The 19,311-nt window shown below is 46.0% G+C and overlaps 1 protein-coding gene across 1 annotated transcript in view; it reads right to left on the bottom strand.

Moving 5' to 3' along the window:
• Positions 1-2,622: 2,622 nt before the first annotated feature.
• Positions 2,623-19,311, bottom strand: part of SCD5 (stearoyl-CoA desaturase 5) — a 143,405-nt gene continuing 126,716 nt past the window's right edge. Inside the window, exons 4-5 of the mRNA XM_008143616.3 lie at positions 6,670-6,902; positions 2,623-2,846 (exon numbers count right to left, since the gene is read on the bottom strand). Coding sequence (XP_008141838.2) covers positions 2,656-2,846; positions 6,670-6,902 — 424 coding nt within the window. The 3' untranslated portion in view covers positions 2,623-2,655. The remainder of the gene's footprint in view (positions 2,847-6,669; positions 6,903-19,311) is intronic.

Below are 19,311 nucleotides of genomic sequence, written 5' to 3'. Positions count from 1 at the left end.
CCTTTCTCAGTGAGTCCTGGAGGGAAGGGCCCTTCCTCAGGGAGTACTGGAGGGAAGGGCCCCTTCTCAGGGAGTACTGGAGGGAAGGGCCCCTTCTCAGGGAGTACTGGAGGGAAGGGCCCCTTCTCAGTGAGTACTGGAGGGAAGAGTACTTTCTCTGTAAACACTACAGGGAAGGCACTTCCTCTGGCAAAGCCTTCCAGGGCAGGCCAGCTTGGGTGCTGGCAGCGCGTTTTTCCTTTTGGATTCTGGGAGAGGTCCGGCAGAATGGTGCTGGCTGGTCTTCTCAATACGGGGTCACAGGCATCACAGAGGGTGGAAGGCAGAGGAAAGGAAAAAGGCTGTCACTGAGCGGTAGCCGCTGCTTGGACAGGGGCGTGCTGCCTTAGAGGTGTGTCGCGCCACACTTTCCTTCCTCTTGCTTCTGATGGTGCAAATTTAGAATCAGGAGCATTCCCAGGGTGGGGGCAGGAGGTTATGGCCCCTGCCGCCCATAGAGCAGAGCGGTCTTTTATAGCACTTCCTTGACGTCGAGGAAGGGCAAGGAGGGAATTTAGACTCATGCCCTGAACTGAAAATGGGGAAATGTTTAAAAGGACCATCAAGGTTAGGTCATTTCTTTCCTTCCTTGTTTTTCACACGAGGAGCCACTGAGCACAGACTGACTTTCAGGTTCCTCTGTAACCAGGGTTATGGCTGAAATGGTAAACGAGCCTCACAGACAACCCCCACAGCTCATTCTTACCCATTAGCTTCCACCTCTTCCCTTCCCAAGCCTTCCATCCCAGCTCCTGATGAGGAGAAAAATGAGCTGACAGAAGCCTAAACGACCTTGAGGCCAGACATGTCCTCTGTTGGTGGTGGAAGGCACGGGAAGGAGGCCAGGGGTTCAGAGCGACAGGCCAGAGACTGTCTGGAGTTGCACGGGGCAAAGGCTCTGCCTGCCTGCGGGGGCTTCTTCACATGACGGGAATGAGTCCTAAAAGGGCAGAGCAGACAGGATAACCCAGTCCCTTAGGTTCCTTTACAGAAGGGGTGCTGAAGCTCCGAGAGGTCAGGGCCATAGTAGGGGAGGCAAGACGTTCCTTCTCCCTCCTCCAGTCTCTGGCTGGGCCCGAGGATTAAGGTGACCTAACTGGGGAATGTCCTTTCGTGAGAAGATTCTAAATAACGATTCCAAGCGTAACCTGCTGACTTCCCTCTGGTTGTGCGTAAGGCCAATGGGCAGGAGAGGCCCTGTCTTAGGGGCTGTTGTTAGCCCAAATCAAATGTGAATCACAGTCATCCCGTAGGATCGGGCACCCTTGAGAGAACTTCTCTGAATAACACTTAAGTGTCTGGTCAAGAACACCAATAAGTCCACAATCATTTATTGTAAATCACTCATAGTTTATACATTTTTTAATGGCAAAATAACACTGTTAAACACCTGCCGGATGAAGAACTTCATTATGACAATCTCCTATTGGCATCACTTCTTTTTCAAAACTTTACAAGTTTTAATTTTAAATCCTACATCATCCCTAAAACGACCTGTCTTTGAAGGGCTCCAATGCCAACACTATAAGCCTTTCTTTTGCTCTAACATCTAACACAAAGGGCACACTGTCCCATTAATTCAGCATGCTCTTTACAAGGCAACTCAACACACACAAAAAATCTTTAAATCCAGAAGATACATAATGATCACTTTATATTTTGCTGCAAAACCAATGAAGGCCGCATGCAGGTGAAACATTGGTAGACACTGAGTTCTAGATAACTGTCCGTTAGTAAAATCTGATGGCCTGGTGTGGAAAATTAATACGCTTCTTTAGCGGAAGCCGCCAAAGTACATGCATCGGTGGCCGGGATCAATTGGAATATAAATTAGGTATCTAATTGACATGACATGAGAGCTTCATTTGAGCTTCATTTGGTGTCTGGCACATCTGAGTTACATACTTTTAAGATGACGATAGCAAAGAGAGCAAAATCAAACATCCAACCAGCCACTGATGTATAGGACCGTCTGGGCATACAGCTAGGGACACACAACTAGCTGGGCCACGAGCAGTCCTCGGGGAGCAGAGACAGTGGAGCATTACCAAGCCGTCAATAGGGCAAACGTAATAAGAGGGCCACTTCGTGTGGTCTCCTTTTTTAAAATGTTCAATTCTCGAAGTTAAACAACAAAAACACACAATAATTACAAAACAGAAACGTTCTTTAGTTGCTACTTAGACCCCCCTCCTTTGTCTGCCACCTTGCTTTCTCCGTTCCTTCAGATAGTGTGTGTAAAAATAACGCTGGGGTAGTTGGCAGAAAAGAAAATGCTCTCCTGAATCACACGGAAAGAATGTTAAATTCCTTCATCCTGTCAGGGTTAACATTAGGTACTAGCACAAGACAATGTATGTTTGACACGTAGCTACAGCGATTAAATCACACGTCCAAGATCTAAGATTAAGTCATCGTTACATTGACTTACACATTTTTTTTTTCATTGAAAGTTGTATCCTGACTTTGAGACAAATGAAAAATCTCCCAACCACATGGATTCCACTCCCCCGCCCCCTCCGCCCCCTCCCACGAACCAATGAGCAAGAGAACTATAGAAACAGAAGGCAGGAACCAAGGTGTCAACGGCGGGCAGGTTGGACGGCAGCTCCGGGTTCAAGCGCTGCCATCGCCAGTCCTGGCTTTCCGGGCCTCGATCATTGGCTTGGTTGCCCGTTTGCGGTCGGTGGCCAGCCCCAGCCAGCACATGATGTCAATGAACCAGGTGGTTGGGTTGAAATTTAAGCCAAATTCACTCGCAGAGTAGTCAAAGGGAAAGGTGTGATGGTAATTGTGGAAGCCTTCACCTGGGGGAGAAATGAGCGTTGAAATAAAACCACTCACCACCTCTCTGCACGGAAGTTTTAATCACTCATCTATTGAGGACCTACCATGTGCCTGACACTGTGTCAGGCTCTTTAGAGAGCAAAAGACTTGGTTCCTGCCCTTAGGAAGCTTTACTTAGTTGGCGAGAACAACTCAATGTAAACAAAATAACAACCAAGTTATCAGCATAAAGTCACTAGGTAATTTCCTCTAAGAATGGAGACACGCTACCATGACGTCAGAGCTGTACTTCTTAAGCTACGTGCTGAGAGGCTGGCGACAGACCATCATTTTGATATATGTTCATAAGAGGAAAACAGCCTCTGTGGACTGGAGTGATTAGAGTGAGACCTTGGGAGAGCCTGGGAGAAATAAATGAGAATTGTTCCAATAGGTAAGTAAATCAAGGGTTGGATCGTTAAATATATGAAATCTGACTATCTACTAGTCTATCCCTCCCAGTGAATAGCTTTTCCTCCTTTTTGTTACGGTATTTTCAGGAGGGGAGGGGGATTCTTTCAGAACTTCTTCCATTTGATTTTTTAAAAACAACTTTATTGAGATATAACTCACTATACAATTCACCTGTGTAAAGTATAGGATTTCATGGTTTTTAGAATGCTCAGACTTGTGCATCCATCACCATAATGAATTATAATATTTTCATTGGCTAACCCCCAGAGCTGTCATCCCCCAACCATCCTTCACACCTCCCAGCCTTACTTTCTGTCTGTGTGATGGTTAATTCTAATTTTTTTTTAAATCCTCACCTGAGGATATTTTTTTCCCCCATTAATTTCTAGAGAGAGTGGAAAGGAGGGAGAAGGGGAGAGAGAGACAGAGAAACATCAGTGTGAGAGAGACACATCGATTGGCTGCCTCCTACCAGGGCTGGGGAACCTGCAACTGAGGTACGAACCTTGACCGGGAATCGAACCTGTGACCCTTTGGTCTGAGGGCCAATGCTCTAACCACTGAGCAAACCAGCCAGGGCTATGATGGTTAACCCTGTGTGTCAACCTGACGAGGCCAAGGGTTACCTATTAAACATTATTCTGGATGTGTATATGAAAGTGTTTCTGGATGAAATTAACAGTGGAATCAATGGACTCAGTAAAGTAGATCACTTTCCCCAGTGTGGGTGGGTTTCATCCAAACCATGAAGGGCCTGAATAGAACAAATGGAAGGAGGAATTTGCCCCTTTTTTCCTGACTCTCTGGTTGAACTGGGGCATCTATCTCATCTTTTCCTGCCCTCAGGCTGGAATTTACACCATTGACTCTCTTGGTTCTCAGCTCCTTGGATTTAATTACATCACTGGCTTCCCTGGATCTCCAGCTTGCAGATGGCAGATCCTGGCTTCTCAGCCTCCATAATAGCGTGAGCTGAATCATGATAAATCAATCGATCTTTCTATCTATACACAGAAACAATAGGATATATCTATGTTTATGTACACATCCTACTGTGTCTATATATAGGGAAATTTATTATAAAGAATATTACATGCGTGTGCACGCGCGCGCGCGCACACACACACACACACAGAAACAGAGTTTTTGTTTCTCTGGAGAACCCTGACTGACACAATCTCTATAGATTTGCTTATTCTGAACATTTCATATAAATGAAATCATACTATGTAATCCCCTGAGACTGGTTTCTCTCACTTAGCATAATGTTTTCAAGGTGTGGCAGGTATCAGCATTTCATTTCTTTTTATATGGATATACCACTCATCATGCCACTGTATTTATGCAGTTGTATTTATCCATTCATCAGTTGATGGACACTTGGATTATCTCCATTTTTTAGCTATTATGAATAGTGTTGCTATTAGCATTCATATGCAAGTTTTTGCGTGCACGTAGTTTTCATTCCTCTTAGGTATAAACTGAGGAATAGAGTTGCTGGGTTATATAGTCACTGTTTTTTACTATTTAAAGAACTGCCAGATTCTTCCATTACTACTTAAGTGGCTAGAGGTCATCATATAATTCTTCTGTTGACCACATTTGAAGGATTCTGCTCTACAATGAGTACAGCAGATGGATTGATTTGTGGTCTGCAACTTTCTTCATTTAGGTCTTCTCTACTCTGCCCCTCCATCTTAGTCATTTTTAGTTTTTTTCCTGATCTAGAGAAGTCCCCCCTCCCCCTATTTTCAGAAATAGTTGGTGGTCTGTACAGTTGGGTGTAACAAGAGCCTTCCAAGAACTGAGAGCCCAGTGTGGATCTGGGTAAACTTAAAACCAATACCCAGCTCTTCACGGTGTGTGCCGTGGCCACACCCCTTGAGCTTCTTGGACCTCCTTCTCTATGTAAAATGGTAACAGTCTCTCTTGTCCCCACCCATGTCCGCTCTCAGGGTCAACGCTGGACGTGGCTCCCCTCGTTAGAGTCCTGCTAGAAGATGAAGGGTGACAGGAGGAGAAAGCAATAGGAGGGACAGGAAACTCTTCCTCCTGTTTTCCAAGGCCCTTTTCTCTCTGCTTATTCGTCATCCCATCACTCAGTCTGGCATCATCCCACCTTAGATATGCTCTTGTCCACAGAAGATCCCTGGGGTCTTCAGTGGAAAGCACTAGCAAAGCGGCAGTGGAAACTCACTGCTGAGTGATGCGGAGATCACCCCTATTCAAAGCAGGGACTTCTCCTCCTGGGTCTGAGCTCTGTGCTCAAGGCTCAGCTCACCAAGAACCCCGACTGCTTCTCTAGAGCGAGAGCTACGCTTGCTAACCCCTCACCGTGTGCCAGCCACGGTGCTGAGCGCTCTAATGAGACCGAACGCCTGTAATCCTCACACCTCCGAGGGATGATCACCCCCATTTTCAAATGAGGATGTAAATGCACAGAAGGGACAAGTCAATTGCTCAAGACCATATGGTTAGTAATAAAAACAACATCACTAGAGGCATATTTTGTACGAAGTACCGCTGCAAACGCTATGCATTAACTCCGTGGTCAGCAAACTGCGGCTCGCGAGCCACATGTGGCTCTTTGGCCCCTTGAGTGTGGCTCTTCCACAAAATACCACAGCCTGGGCGAGTCTATTTTGAAGAAGTGGCGTTAGAAGAAGTTTAAAAAATTTGGCTCTCAGAAATTTCAATCGTTGTACTGTTGATATTTGGCTCTGTTGACCAATGAGTTTGCCGACCACGGCATTAACTTGTCTAACCCTCCAACACGCCCAGGAGGAGGTAAGTGCTACTATTGTTCCCGTTTACAGATGAGGACATGAGGTGTGGAGGACCCAGATAACTTGCCCAGACGGTATGTGAAGGAACCAGGCTCTACCAAACGTGCTGGACTCCCAAAGCCTCACTCTTCACCGTTTCGTGGTGCCCTGAGATGCCACAGTCTCGTTTCTTCCCATCTCCTTATTTGAAGCCTGTTTTTTTATGATCAGACAAATGGACAGCTGAGGCTAGCGTGGTCCAGGCAGTTGGAGAGAGAAGTCAACTGCTACCCTCCTGTGAGCAAATTTCCACGGCAAAACAAATCGCTACTAATTATTGATCACTGCTATGTGCCAGGTACTGTACCAGGCAATTTCCATAAAAAAAGTATCTTACTTAATCCTTGCAACATCCCTATAAAGAAGGCATTGCTATTCCCACTTCACTGGTAAGAAGACCGTAAATCAGAGATTAGGTAACTTGTCCATGAGCCAGGATGCTCACCCCAAGGCCCAAGTCCATTCCATTCCTCTACACTGCCTCTCTTTACAGATTCCACAAAGCCAGGAGAAGCCAAGAAAATCGAGCTGCCTTTCTCCCCATTGGCTCTCACACCCTACTCACCAATGGCGCCCAGTGTGACCAGCGGGTTCTGCCGCGGGCTGATGTGCTTGTCGTAGGGCCGGTTTCCATACATGTGGGCGGCACTGTTGACCAGCCAGGTGACGTTGAGTGAGATGGCATAGCGGAGGATGGAGGCCAGGAAGTAGGAATTCCACAGGCTCTCTCCCCAGATGTACCAGGGCACCAGTGTGGGGACCACAAAGCACATGAGCACCACGGAGATCTTATAGTACCTGGAAGGCACGGCATTATGCTGTCAGTGGGCACCCGCCGACGGCAGTGGGAAAGGCTGAGCAAGCTATCGGACAAGTCAGGAATTGGGCTGGTCAGCAACTTCCACTCTCTCTGTTGTGTGTCACTCTGTACAGGGACCACAAACCCATATACCTACAAGGTCTCCACAGGTAACACAGATTTGAGAACGAGGACAGGTAGGATGCTATAGGGAGTGGTAGGGCCTGTAGCATATTTCAAGGGAATTTCAATGTAAAATGGTAAACACTGTGCTGGCAAAACCCATTTGCCTTAGGGCTGCCTTTGTCCGATAAGCCACCAGTTTGACAGCGCCCAGCTATTTCTTTCATCAACAATTAGGTTTTCTAGAATAATTTCAAGAAGTATTCAGTATATCTGGAATAATTCTCAGACACATGATTCTGTGCTAACTTAGCTCGGTAAAAACGAAAACAGCCCTCTCCCCAGAATGTTCTCTGTCCATTAAACTTCACATTCCAAACCAGCATAAAAAAATAAACAACTAAATAGGAACAGGCATGGGCACACAAAAAACAATCATTAAAAAGAAACCGTCAATGGTTTGATTTCTGAACCTGTGTAGCCAGCAAACATTTACTGAGCACCTACTATATGCCAGGCCCAAGTGCTGGTGAAACAAAGACAAATTCCACACAATCCCCGGCTCAGGATTCCGTCAAGGGGAACCACTGTGCATCGTGCTCTATGGGACCAGCTCTATGTGGGGACAGGAGAGGGGCTGTGACAGGAAAGTGTCCAGAGCCACCTGTTCATAGTGATTTCCTCCCTGGTGTCCCATTAGCTAATCAAACTTCCAAGCCTCTGTTAAGATGCATATGTATCAACTGGGAGGTGTGAGGGCATGAGATTCGGCAGGTGGGAGGCTTTGACTTGCGTCAAAACCTGATTCTGGATGTTGAACAGGCCTCTTGATTCTTTCACGCTCTTCTTGTGCAATTAGATGGTTCCCATAACACAGGACACGGGGCAGGGCTTGTGTGTGTGTGTGTGTGGGGGGGGATTATGGGTACTGAGCTCATACATAGGAGTGGGCAACTGGGAAGAATGAGACAGGGAAGGAGGGCAAGCCAAGCCTGGGGTGCCCGCTGCTCTGGGCAATGAAGTCGGACCTTGAGGAGGCAAAAAAAAGAAGGGACCACAGGGATGCCACACGGGGGTATCAGCTCCATCACACTCCCACGTTTGCTTGGGTCAGAATGGCTGAATGTGTTCCACAGGCCCCTCAGGCGGAGGTGGCAGGAAGTAAGAAATAAGCAGCACAGAGAAGCAGCCAGGAGCTGCAAGGTTGCGGGAACACACGTGGAGAACCGCTGTCAACCGTCGATTCACTAAGCAGGCTCTTTTTTTCTTTCTAAGCATTCCCTAAGCAGGCTCTTTTTTTCTTTCTCTTCTAGCACTCTCTTTCCAAGTGTCTTAAGCAGATGAATGCGCCATCATCTGCATTAGGGAAGGAATGACGGTTATGTGATGCGCTTGCTACAACTAGGCAGGAGAGTGTAAGGAGGTCCTACGATCTGCTCCCCTGCAAGCAGGACACAGTGGATCACTGCAGCCTCATCGGGGTGCCACTCTCAGTGGTCCCCAGGGTCCCCAGAAGGGACAGCTGAACTCCATAGAGGATACGTCTCACACCTGTTGAATTTTCATGAAAGGCTAACCTTTATTAGCTGTTAATAAGTTAGAAGCTCTTCCCCCAAGACCAGCAAGAAAAGGAGAGCTTTTTGTAAGGTTCCTGGTTTGAGGTTTTCTTCCCTCCTCAGAGTCTGTTCATTGAAAGAGTAGCTGTTGGCTAAAATTTATCACAGTAGATGCATGTGGAGAATAAATAAGAACAAAATATGCAGATTCTCATTCATATAATTTTTTCCACTATTAAAAATAAAATTTTAAGCCACTCCAAAAGAAAAGCAGGAAGGGGAGGAGGGGAGAAGGAGGAAGAAACAAAGGAGGAGGAGGAGGAGAAGGAGAAGGGAGAGGAGGAGGAGGAAGAGGAGGAGGAGGAGGAGGAGGAGGAGAAGGGAGAGGAGGAGGAGGAGGTCAGCTGAGCAAGGTGCTATTGGATTGTAACTGTGCCAGCAGGTGGCTTCAGCAAGGACTGGAGTGAAAGGTGGGCTGGGAGAGTCCAAGGCGGGGTACAAGAGATGCCTAACCCAGTTACTAATCATAGTATCACATGGAGTTCTTATGAGGATTAAACACTAATAACTAACATACACTATGTGCTTACTGTGTATGATGACTATTCTGAGACCTTACGAGTACTGACCCATTTCATTCTAACAAAAACCCTCGGAGGAATGGACCATTACTATGCCATTTTACAGATGGGAAGTGAAGCAATAGAAAGGTTATCTGGCCCAAGGTCACAAGACTAAAAAGTAGTAGGGCCAAGATTCAAGTCCAGACAGAATCACTTTGGAGATCATCATGCTATTCTGCTCTGGAAATGAAATCATATATGCAAGTGTGTTTTGTAGATTGCTAGCTTCCCATAAGTATCGGCTCCCATAATAACTTTTTATTGGACAACATATTAACCCACCAGCACCTGTTTTCTAGTCATTGGGCTAGAAAGAGGTTTTCTGGGAGGTCAGATGAGTGGCTGTGGTTGGAGAGGCAAAGACAACTAACAAGGAAGGGCTGGGGGCCTTGGAGTGGGCTCCCCAGAGTCACAGGCAGAGGCTTTTGGGGCGTGCTCTCCAGAGACACCTGTGGGGAAGGGTACAAGGCATGATTGGGAGTCGCTCACCCACAATGAGTTTCACCAGATCCAGTGGGGGCTCTGGGGCTGGATGACCCTTGAGAGTTGTTTCAAACTGAAAGGTGTCCTGCATCCTGCAGCCATCGGTCTCAGGGCGCCCCTGGGAGGGGCAAGGGCCATTCCCAGAACTCCATGGGGCAAGGGCCATTCCCAGAAAGGACAGCAGCTGGAGGGGGAGGGCATCAGCTAAGGAGGGGATCTGGGTGAAGCGTGCAGGCACCTGTCAGGGGGCTGGGACTGGTGGTGAGCATGTGCACAGGCAGGTGCTCTGAAGGGAACATGGAAGACATGCCCAGAGCCCAAGACTGCTGCTGCTGCAGCTCCTTGTTTGCACCTCTGAGGAGCAGAGCAAGCAGCTGGACGTTGCCAACAGAAGGCATTTTGCAGCGTGAGTGGCTCTGTCACTTCCTCTGTCACTTCACCACCCAGGACCTTTGGAAAGAGCCTCTCCTAGTCCTCTTCCGAGCCATTGTCTCGGCCCCTCATTTTGTTCGTGGAAAGAAGGGGAAAGAAAACGTATTGGGGACTGGCTCTGTGCTGGGCACCAGCCTAAGTGTGTCAGGAGCCCCCATGGCTTCGGGGGGTGCCAGGCCCTCGCTCTGCCTGGCCCTATGGAATGCCCCTCCACTCATGCCCTGGCCCTGCCTCCTCCCTCTGAACTGTTTGGGAAAGCCACCTGCTGCCTGGGCTCTGCTTCCAGAAACTCCGCTCCCCCAGAGGGCTGGTCCCGCTGCAGGGACAGCGCCAGCATGCGGCTTCCCAAGCCAGAGGAGAAAAAGGCCCGGGTTTCACCTCCTGGCACAGCCACCGTCCACCAAATTGCCTCTTCCTCAAAAAAAGACGCTCTTTAAAAATCACTGCCCTCGTTCTAACAGAGCTTTAGCGGATCTAATTATAGGGTTGTTCTCTGATTGCTCTTCCTGTATTCTGCTAGGATTCCTCTTCATGTGTTCACTGTAACGGATGGAACAGGAAGGAATGTTTAGGCGAGTCTGGGTGGGATGGCCAGTGACAGCTGTAAAAATTCTCCCCAGTTATTTCAAACACATGCAGCATATCTTCCTCCCTGCTGCCTGCCGTTCCCCTCGAGCAGCTGCTCTGCACGTAATACAGTCACCGGCCTTCCTGCCTCAGAACAAGTGCCGAGATGGCTTCCCACCTTCCTTGCTTACAAACACTCAGATCTGAACGCTCTTGTCAAGGGTCCACAGGGCAATGCCACAAAGCCTCCAGCACCGAATCCTTCTTCATTTTAAAGATTTTTCTTCAACTGGTGGGAGGGAGGGAGGCTGGAGAGGGGCCAGTGATATTGCTCTGTTCTTTTGCTAAATGGTACTTTTCTGTCATAAAGCATCATAGAATATAGGATGGGGCAAAAGTAAGTTTACAGTTAGGGAAAAAATAAAACAATCTGTACGAATAAAAGGGTAATATGCTAATTAGACCAGATAGACTGGACATCTTCTGGACGTCCTTCTGGACAAAGCCGTGGTGGTGGGGCCCGGGGCAGAGGTGGTTAGAGGCGATCAGGCCAGCAGGGGAGAGCGGTTAAGGGCAATCAGGCAGGCAGGCAGGTGAGTGGTTAGGAGCCAGAGGTCCCAGGTTGGAGAGGGTGCAGGCCGGGCTGAGGGACAAACCCCCCCCCAAGCATGAATTTCGTGCACCGGGCCTCTAGTAATTAATAAGCAATAATACAAGAATTAACTCTGTGTTTCATATACTAGCAACGGTAAGCCTACTTTTGCCCTGCCCTGTATTTAACTACCCAACTCCACCACTCTCAAGCTGTGTGATGTCGAGTAAATTATGTAATCTTACTGAGCCTCAGATTTCTCTACTGTAAAATGCAGTACTAATAAATGTATTGAGTGCCTACTATGTGTCAGGTACTGTCCTAGCACTGGGGATATAAAATAAACAAAACAGACAAGAATCCCTGCCTTTAAGGAGTGAGGGTATTCTAGTAGGGAAGTTGTTTTTATACATATTTTCTAGTAGGGAAAGCAGCTAATAAAAGGAACAATCTATGCAGCATGTTAGTGGTAAATACTAAGATAAAAATAAAGCAGAGGAGAAGATGAAGTAAGGGCAGGGTGTCTAGGGAAGGCCTACTGACACCATAGCTTTTGAGGAGAGGCTTGAAGGAAGTGAGAAGTTAACCCTATGGATAAATGGGGTAGAGGATTCCAGGCAAAGGGCACCACAAGTACAAAGACCCTGGATCAGGTGTCCCCTGCGTCTATGACACTTCCCCAGTCTGGCTGACCTGCCTTTTCCAAACATCAGTAAACATCACCTACTCTTGGAGCATTTCCTTAGTCTCCTTGGACCAGGCAAGGTGCCCAGCACACTGTTCCTACAGCTTGTTGTACTTCTCAACTCTCGGTATTCATACTTGCTGGCTTGGGGCCATCTCACCTGCTCCATCATGGATCTCAACCCTGACCGCACATTAGAATCAATTGGGCAAACATTTAAAAATGACTAAGGATGGGAACTCACTGCAGACCAATTGAATCAGGATGTCTGGTCTGAGCACTGACATTTTTAATGCTTCTCCACTGCAAACATTAATGGTAGCTTCCCTATAATCCACCCGCATCCTTTCTTTCTTGCTGGAATGCACTGATTTTGTTCAGATATCCATATGTCCTTCAGGCAAATGGACACTACACAGAGCATGAGTCCTGACTGACTTGAGACAATCATGGTGATCCCATTCACTTTACCAATAATTAATTTAGGAATTGGTCATAGTGGCCAAAAAGATATGAGAGAAAGGATGGCTATAATTTTTAAAAAGGGAAATAAACGTTGGTGAAGATGTAGAGAAACTGGAACCCCCGTGCATGGCTGGTGGGAATGTAAAATGGTGCAGCTGCTGCAGAAAACAGTGTGGCACTTTCTCAAAAGGTTAAACACCAAATTACCACATGATCCAGCAATCCCACCTCTGGGTATTCAAAAGAATGGAAAGCAGAGACTTGAACAGATATTTGTACACCACACCAATGTTCACAGAAACATCTCTATATATAAAAGCCTAAGCGACCATCCGACCATCCGACCGGTAGCTATGATGCGCACTGATCACAAGGGGGCAGACGCTCAATGCAGGAGCTGCCAAGCTGCGGTGACTTGGGTGATGCACCCAGAACCAGAGAGGAGGGAGCCCAATTCTGGGGTGCATCACCCGAGAACCGCCCTCTCACAATCAGCTGCAGTTCTTGGGTGATGCACCCAGAACCAGAGAGGAGGGAGCCCAATTCTGGGGTGCATCACCCGAGAACCGCCCTCTCACAATCCTCTCCCCAGAATGGAATGGAATAGTATTCATCCAATGGAATATTATTCAGCCATAAAAAAGGATGACATTTGATATATGCCACAACATAGGTCAACCTAGGAAACATGCTTAGTGAAATAAACCAGACACAGAAGGACAAATATTGTTAGGATTCCACTTACATGAGGTACCTATAATAAGCCAATTAACAGAGACAGAAAGTAGAATCACGGTTATTAGGAGCTAAAGGGAAAGGGAAAGGGAAGTTATTGTTTAATGGATACAGAGGTTTTGTTGGGAATGATGACAAAGTTTTGGGTATAGATAGTGGTTGATGGTTATAAAACATTGTGAATGTACTTAATGCCACAGAGTGGTATATTTGTAAATGGTTAAAATTATAAATATTATGTTGTATATATTCCACCATAATAAAAAGAGAAAGAGGAGGGAATAGTTTCCTCAACACTAGAAAGAGCACATGGTAGAGATGGCGTCTCCTTTTTCACAGCGACACCCAGACCTGCCACAGCCCTCTGGTAACTGTGACGAGAAAAAGGCCAAGATACAAAGCCGACCCCTTAGGTTCACAGAGCAGAAAGATGGAAAGGTCCTTGAATATGCCGTGGAGGTGCTCAACTAACCAATTCTAAATTTGCTTTGTCCCTGATGTCTTACTCTGAGACAAGCCAGCTGAGGCAAGGTCTTCTGTGGACGAGTTGAAAGTGTCCTAGTATAATGTAGTGGATGCTATGATGTGCCCTGCAGATGGCTCAGTACTGGAGGGGTTGCCTTCCAGACACAGGCAGTGCTGCCTCTGCTAGAGGTCACACCCTCTCCTAACTGACCAATAAGGGGAGTAGTCCATTGCCTAGACCTAGTCCTATTGTCCCAACTCTCCATGACTCTGAACAGTCATCAGTGTCCACTGTAGGATTGGATGGAGCCTCCAATGAGACTGATCACAGTCCAGCTTCTTCCCTTGCCCAATCCTATTTCTGTTCTTCTTCCAGGTCAAATTTCTACATTGTAATATCCATCTCAGAGCCAGCTTCTGGGGTAACCTGACCTAGGACATGAATGTACTGCTCGGCCAGATGAGTCCAGGAAAGCCAGACTCTCCAGCGTCTAGCACACAATAGGCACTCCTAAATGGTTGCGAAATGATTAAATGAATAACACTTCGTGTTTTTTTTTTTTAAAAAAAGATTAAGGATTCTCAGCTTCTCAGGAAAATAAAAACACTGCAGTGACTTCAGTAGAGCAAAGAATATAAAGAAAAAAATGCCAAGATTTAAATAAAACACAAACCATGCAGTAAGTGCACAGCCTACTTTTTGGCTCTTTCTTAGATGCTGTCTCTTGGATTGATGCCAATGCAGGATTGTGATGCGAAGCCAACAGCTTTCCTAAAGACCTTCTTGCTCATCAGGAAGCCCTGTGAGGCTTCCCACCTCTAGTTTCAAAGAATGATTTCTGAACGCAATCTAGGTCATTCTCAGATGCCAAATACAGTTAAAATGTTGGCAATATTTAAGATTAATGGCCACTCTAACAGGATTAGTCTTGGTTTGGAATGTGAGTGGCTTCCTCTCTGTCTCTCTGGGAACACGCACACTCTGGGTACGGAGAAGACTCCTCAAATCCCTCAGGGACACACAAAAAGGCCTAAGGACTAGAGAAAAGAGGGTATGAATCCCAGAACGACCAAGGAGGAGTAGCTCTCCTGCACAGATGTGAAACCAGAGACCCACATTGAGCCAAAAACACAAAGCACTCAAGCTCACTCCATAGGTGACTTTGAAAGCAGCTTTCCGTAGCTTCAGGGTGACAGCTTGTACGAACAGGTCTGAAACCAGGGGAAACGTGTCCACACCCACCACCTCATCACACCAACATTACAACACCACACCCAGGTGTTTTCAGCATTTAGCTTAAGACCGAGTCCACTTTCATCCATTCAAATGCCATCACAGACCACACTGCCCCAATCCAAGTAGCTTTGGCCATAGGACACAATTACAGATATGGCTCAAACCTTTCAACTTCAATGATTTGAGGAATATCCTCATTTCTATAAACCAGGTCATGACCAAGAGAACTGAAACATTAAAAATAGCCTGGAGGCCAAATATTTGTTCTGTGGAAAAGAAAGGATTTGGGATTTCATATATATTTTTTTAAAAGGGCTGCGTGTGATATGCATCCTAAAACTCTAGTTCCTTCTTTAGATGAAAAAGAAATTGCTGTTCTCTGTCTGTAAGCATTTCCTGTTGCTTGACTAACCCTAAGCACAGCAGTCCAGAGCCGGTAGTGTGTGAGTGTTGAGAGTGAAATCTATCAGAGCATGAAGGAAGGGGAAATGACCTGCTGATTTCCAAGAGGGGGCCAGCCTGAGGAAATGTGAAGAGAAGCAAACACCGCAATGGGAGAGAGAAATTACAGCAGCACAAATGTATCGCAATAATGAGCGATGAGGTGTCACCGGCATCTTGATTGAACATGTTTGGTTTTGTGATATCATTTAAAGTCTAGCCAGAATTAATTTCCCCTACAATTTATCTTTCTCCCCCCCCACCCCCCAATCTTGGAGGGGACCAGGCAAAATCATCTGGATGCTTACTATAAACATTTATTTAGAGGACAGATGATAACATCCGGGCAACTTGTAAATGCAGGGAACATTCTTTCCTCGTTCCTCAGTCCCCCCTGGTACTGCCCCAAGGTGGTGGAGTATGTGATTTATTTGGGTGCAGATATGAAGATAGCCCATTGAGGGGGTAACTCTTTTGAGTTTTCAGAAACTTGTCCAAACTCTTTGAATGGTTTAAGTTGAAAACAGGCTTTGCTGCTGTGCTCTTGGTTAACCTCTCCGGTGTTGTGGTGTCTTTAAGTGAAAATGTTCATGATTGTTGCGTTTGAAATATTCTCTGAAACTCCTAATTACTCCAGATTTGTCTTGGACCCTCGATTAGTCTTGACATGACTTCCCCTGTGCTACTTTGTAATAAGCATTCCCACAGAAGAAAATCTTTTAACCGGACCATCTACATGCAGAATCCTCAGCTTCTGGATGTTTCTCCTCCCCCATAGAGGAAGCAGACAGCAAACGGCTACTCCACGAAAGCACCTCCTTCGGAAGCTTGCAATGCAGTGGGAAAAAGACGGATTTTAATTTTCTCTCCAACTTCAACTTTATTTGCTTTCAAGGTCTGCATGTGCAGGTTAGTGGCATCCATCCACTTGCCTTTAATTTGTCTTCCGTACAAACATCTTGCATTGATCACTAAGCAGCAATTCAAAGATAAACACAGTCATTTCAGAATTTCAACACAAAGAGCATTATTTCTACCTCATTAACAATAACGTGCTTATAGAAAATACCTAGGCATGCTGATGACTAAGCTCAGATAAGAAAGGTTAAAAGGTCGTTTTACTCTTTCAAAGCTTTGATTCCATTAGAGTAAGTGGATGGCAAGTTCTTTGAAGCGGGTTTTGTCTTGATCCAACTTACAGTTCCTTGAACACAAACTGCTGGTTAGCACAGCAGGTGCACAGTAAGCAGCTGAATTGTTGGCATGCACAGAAGGCACTGAGGGTGAGGATCCATCTGTCTTTGGCAAAAACATTTAGGTCAGTTAACCCTCGTAACTGTTTGATGCTTAGAGCCTCTCAACAGAAATTAAAGTTGATTAGACTGATGTCATCCTAGGAATCCCACTAGGATTGTCTATCTTTGTCTCTATCTCTGTCCTTCCTCCATCTGACACACCCCTCCCCGCTCTGAAACCCCTCTCTCCCTGATTCAGTTATTAACATCTCTGAATAATAACAATCAAAATCATTTATAAAACAATTTTGAAAACAAAGTTGCTGCATTTCCAATTTCTTTCACTCTTAAAACTGCTTTACACTGTCATCCTTGCTATCCGAAATAAACTAAACATTGCAGGAGAAAACATTTTTTAAAATCTGAGACCCATGAAATTGTATGCAAACTCTTTTGTGTATTCCCATTTTTTCTGGAGTTTAAAGTTCACAGCTTTCATTAAGTTCTCAAAGAGCTATTCCATTCCCAAAGGAATGAAAGCCCAATACATTTGAAAGGTAACTAACTTTTTCTTTGATGTTGTTGTTTAAACTTGGCCTAAGATTTAAGTAAAAAAAATGAATTCAATTTAAAGAGTGGGTCATTTTAAAACTAAGATCGTCCACCCTACTCTTTTGGCAGTAAAGTTTTTAAAGGAATTACAGTGATACTAGATAGGCGTGTGTGTGGACATGTGTGCCCGACTCACACACACCCTTGGTCATTCTCGCTTACATATACGTGGATCTTATGCTGAAAGGACATTCACCAACCGACAGAGTACAAACCTCCACCCCAAGCAAGAGAGCAGGTTTAATTCCCAAACTCTTATCAATGAGAGGCAGCCAGTCTCTGTGTCAGAAAGGAGCCAATGAAGTCATTTAAAGCACCGTCTTGATCAATATCAACTGCTCTGGCTGAATTGATTAGGTAGGCGGAACATTTTTCTTGTTGAGGGCAAAAATGAACAGGTTGACATAACAGGGTTTCTTCTCTTGCATGTGAAAGGCATGACCCTTGTGCACAACACATGCTTTCAAGTGCAGGAGTTCAAGCTGCACCACCCTCCAAAGATCCCCAGGCCTCCAAATCTCATCTCAAAATGGATTTCCCCTGGAGAGCCTACCTGATAAATCTCTCGACTGTGGTTACTGCATTATTCAACATGCCTTCAGTACAAGTGTGCTGCAGACAAGCATTTTAGATAGCTGAGCTTTACTGCTAGCGAGGGCATACATGTTTGATGGCTCCAAGGTAAAAAAAAAAAAAAATTGTATGTGGAAATGATTGCTCATGTTTCTGTCTTCTTAATTAGAGTTCATGGAACAAAACTTGATGGGGATGGGTTCGTAGCCTGGGTTTCTCAGAAGGCAGGGCTTAAGGAAAACGCTTATATGCTACCACTTTATAAAGGCAGCGCCGTCCGGGAAACAGAATATGGGAGGCAGGGAAGGTGTGAGGGCCAGCAGGAGAGTGTGTTACTGAGCTGGCCGCTGCTTGTCACTCAACCTAGAGGCACCATCTTCCAGGAGGCACATGAACAGTTATGCTTCAGAACATTCCCTCCAGGAGGAGGATGGGAGCTGCAGCTACCGGCTCTCCCCTTCATTGCCACCCCCCAAACTCTGGGTGCTGAGAGGTGTCACAGGCTCCAGTGTTCATAGAGATGCCCCAAGGCTGGAGGCACACACAGTGCAGGTCACCGGTTCGATTCCAGGCCAGGCACATGCCCTGGTTACGGACTCCATCCCCAGTCGGGGGTGTGCAGGAGACAACCAATTGATGATGTTTCTATCTCTCTATCTCCCTTCCTCTCTCTCTCTAAAAATTAATGAAAAAAGAAAAAAGAATAAAGAATAAACCTACCCAAAGCCAGTTGGAGTGCACAGAGAGATCGCAGAACAAGTGGCCAAAGTCCCAGGACAAAGGAGGCCTGGATAGTCTGCAGTGGTGCCCGATGGGTGTCTGAAACAATGAGTGGGAGTTTGGACACATCAGTGGGCACTCCTGTGTTTTGCCCACAGTGTCCGTCGAGGTGGGAAGAGCTCTTGGTCCTGACTAAATTCTAATATTTACTTATTAAAATTTGAGGTAAAATTGGTCTATAGCATTATGTAAGTTCCAGGTGCACATTGTTATAATTCGACACCGGTGTACACTGCAAAATGATCCCCCTCACATTTACGTATTAAATCTTACTGACTCCTCCCTTCTTTTCAGGTGTGCTGATAAGCTGTCGCTTCTATTTGTCAGTGTTCCCACCTGCAGTAGCTTCTCTGACCCTTCTACCTCGTTTCTCTTAATCTATGAGGGGACTGCAATGCAGACAATTTGTGTCATTTGTGTGCAAACGAAGAACACACAGGCTCTGGGTGAGCGCTGAGGGGGGTCTCCTGTGTCCACATTTAAAATGCAAAATTAGTAGGATTATGATATTTCTTCCCAAATCTCTTTCTGCAGAGGTGGAGGGTGGAGCATGCACTTTGGAGTTTGGAGGATTCTGAAGTAATGTGACTCTGACACTACTATGATGATTCTCTTTGTTTACAGGTTCTTGGAGTCACTCCTGTGAAGAGAAATTATTGGGGAATAGCTGAGTTTCAGAGAGGTGAGGTAATATTTAATTTCCACTACACTGTGTGTATTTGAACTTAACAATATTGTTATACTGCCAGAAATTTACTCGAAGATACTTCAGCATAAACCGTGTGATGTAGGTGTGTGTGTGTG

The sequence above is a fragment of the Eptesicus fuscus genome, chromosome 2 (assembly GCF_027574615.1).
Source record: "Eptesicus fuscus isolate TK198812 chromosome 2, DD_ASM_mEF_20220401, whole genome shotgun sequence".
Taxonomy (NCBI): domain Eukaryota; kingdom Metazoa; phylum Chordata; class Mammalia; order Chiroptera; family Vespertilionidae; genus Eptesicus; species Eptesicus fuscus.
Note: the sequence above shows the minus strand (reverse complement) of the source record. Positions and strands in the feature narration are given on the sequence as shown.